At 42.0% G+C, this 3,132-nt stretch overlaps 1 protein-coding gene across 1 annotated transcript; it reads right to left on the bottom strand.

Moving 5' to 3' along the window:
* Positions 1–2,188: 2,188 nt before the first annotated feature.
* On the bottom strand, positions 2,189–2,683 carry LOC133821790 (uncharacterized). The gene has a single exon (XM_062253941.1). The coding sequence runs from the start codon at positions 2,681–2,683 to the stop codon at positions 2,189–2,191; it is 495 nt and encodes a 164-aa protein (XP_062109925.1).
* Between the last annotated feature and the right edge of the window lie 449 nt (positions 2,684–3,132).

Below are 3,132 nucleotides of genomic sequence, written 5' to 3'. Positions count from 1 at the left end.
TGAATAAGGTTAGGGTGTTAGAAATGGTGGATTTTCTAGGCACGAAGGGTTGGGCCGCAGCTCTGTTCTAGAGCGCTGCGACCCTGCGAAGCAAAGGAGAGCCAGGGAGGCTCTGTCGAAGGGAAGCGCCGCGGCGTCACAAGGCAGGGCCGTGGCGCGTGTCTGTGATCAGAGAGGCCTAGCCTCTATTTTTGGGGGCGGACCGCGGCCCTAAAGGGCATTTTTGGCTAAATGAAGGTTTTAAGCGCTAGAATCGATTCCACCACCGTGTTTGGTGGAATTCGATGTCCCGGAAGCTAGAACTATACTTGGAAACCTTTATTTTAATATTAATGGAATCCAATATCTTGGTTGTGGCTAGGTGCTAAGCTAGAGCTCGGGGATCAGATCGTGCTCAAGAGGCATCGCTCGTAGCCAGTACACTTGAGAACTAAAGGTAAGAAAACTACACCCGGTTGTGGATTTATAATGGGACTAAGGGTTCCCTATCTTGTATGCTTTGAAAAGATGGTATTATTCCATGTAAACAGTAAACCAATGGCCTAAGAGTGCCAAAGTTTACACTAGCGCACAGAGCGCGGCTCGACCACTGGTAGCTGAGGACAGCTTATTATGCATTAAGCTCGGTTTAAGCGGGCCGGAGTCAGTGGGGTAAATGGGGGTGCGACCTAAGGTGTCGACCCTGATTATTATGTGATTTGTTTGTTATTATTGAGTGGTGGATTGTTATGCTATATAGATGGGTGATGATTAGCTGATTCTTTGGTTGAAACTTCATGCTCTGTGATTATTGTGATATGTTAGGTGTATGAACATGCTCAAAGGGGATTATCCAAATGTTATTATTGCTTGCTTTGTAATATGATATGTTTTCTTGCTGGGCCTTGGCTCACGGGTGCTTCGTGGTGCAGGTAAAGGCAAGGGCAAACTTGATCAGCCCTGACTAAGAGAGCTCTGAGAGCAGAATGTACATGATCTGCTGCTCAGCCGCCACAGTTGAGGGGAGACAGGGACAGGAAAACCATAATATTCTGTTTTTGTTAACAAACTTTTAAACGCTATTTCTTTTGGGATCCCATGTGTAAATGTTTAATTATATGGAAAGTATCTTTTGAGACCAAAACCTTTTAACCCTAGCACTTTAATGACTTTAGAATTCACGTATTTCAACTGTTTGGCTTGATTAGCAAGTCCTGTACCTTTGCAAACACACAGTGTAGCGGTCTTGGCTATCCAGGGTGTTACAAGAGTCTTTAGGGCTTCGGTTTTCGGGAGAGGAAATAGAATAGAGTGTTTTTCATGAGAGAAAATAATTTTTTGAGAAAATGATTAGAAGTGTAAGAGAATAATGATTAAGGTTTAGCTTGTGAGTGGGGAAAGACTCTTACTCTTCCCCTATGGTAGGTGTCCTAGGTTCTTGAGAGCCCTAGGCCTAGCCTTGCCACCCACCATACTCTCTCTCCTCCCTTGGAAAAGACCTTTATGCCCTTGCTCCTTTTTATCTCTCTCCTTAGACACTCAAGGGCTCTTTGGTAATTTTACTTATTTAGAATTCCCTAAATTTTACCCTATAGTTTTTAAATATCTCCAAGCTTAATTAATTAAATTAAATGTGACCCAAAAATAAAATTTTTCACATATCACATAATTTTGGTAATTTTATCAAATTGGCCAAAATGCCCTTAGAGGCGCAAGCAAGAAATTCTCATTCTTAAGCCCAGTTGATTGGAATTCAAACCTCAATCAATTTTTCTTAAACTTATTGGGTCGATTATAAAGTCCCAGCTGCCAGAAAAAATTAATATTTTTATGCCATAGTATTTCGTATTTTATTTAATCCGAGATTTTTCTCCCATTAGGGTTTACTCCTTGGTCCGAGACCAATCTTTCTTTGCATAAAGTTAGATCCTTTACCGCATCATCATAGCGGCTATAAAAATTAACTAATCATCACAAATTCATATAATATCATTTATCAAAATAATATTCCACATTATTCTTCACCGGCTCCAACCGGTTACTAACGTGTGTTCAAAATAGGAGACGTTACAATATGTACAATTTATAAAAGCTTCATCCCTGAAACTCAAAACAGATGGGGATACCGCTCCCGCATCTCAGCTTCCGTCTCCGAGGTCGCCTCTTCAATGCTGTGGTTACACCACTGCACCTTTACAAAAGGTATTGTCTAGTTCCTTAACACCTTGTCTTTCTGATCCAGAATTGGGACCGATTTTTCCTCATAGCTTAGTTGAGGATCTATACTAAGTTCATCGTAACTTAACACATGAGTGGGGTCATTCACGTACTTCCTTAAGTTTGACACATGGAATACATCATGAACTCTAGAGAACGCAGACGGAAGGGCTAGCCGATAAGCTGCCTTCCCAATGCGTTCCAGAACCTCAAACAGTCCTATGTACCTAGGGTTCAACTTGCCCTTTTTCCCGAACCTCATATCTCGTCTCAGTGGAGCTATCTTTAACAGTACCTTGTCGCCAACTTCAAATTCTAAAGGTCTCCGTCGACGATCAACATAATTATGTTGGCGATCTATAGAGGTCTGTAACCTTTGATGAATCGACCTAATGTCCTCCGTAGCTTGGTCTACCCTTTCTGATCGCAAGAATTTCCTCTCACCAGTGGATTGGAGATCAACACTTTTTTCTGTATAGTACCTCATACGAAGCCATTTTTATCGAGTCATGATAGCTATTGTTGTAGGCGAACTCAATTAATGGAAGTTTTACACTCCACGAACCTTGAAAATCTAGCACGCAAGCTCTCAACATGTCTTCCAAGGTCTGAATTGTTCGTTTGCTTTGGCCATCCGTCTGTGGGTGGAAGGTAGTACTAAATTTGAGTTTAGTTCCAAATCCCATTTGCATTCTCTTCCAGAACGCGGAGGTAAATCACCCGTCACGATCAGACACTATAGAGATGGATCCCTATGTAATCGCACTATCTTAGCAATGTACAAGTCTGCCAGCTTATACGCACCGTCTGTTGTCTTAATGGGTAAGAAATGAGCGGAATTTGTTAGTCTATCCACGATAACCCATATTGCATCGTGCCCCTTCAGAGTCATTGGTAACCCGATAACAAAGTCCATGGTGACCATTTCCTTTCCCA

Source organism: Humulus lupulus, chromosome 1 (assembly GCF_963169125.1).
Source record: "Humulus lupulus chromosome 1, drHumLupu1.1, whole genome shotgun sequence".
Lineage (NCBI taxonomy): Eukaryota > Viridiplantae > Streptophyta > Magnoliopsida > Rosales > Cannabaceae > Humulus > Humulus lupulus.
The sequence above is the reverse complement of the archived record's forward strand: the minus strand, read 5'-3'. Positions and strand labels throughout refer to the sequence as shown.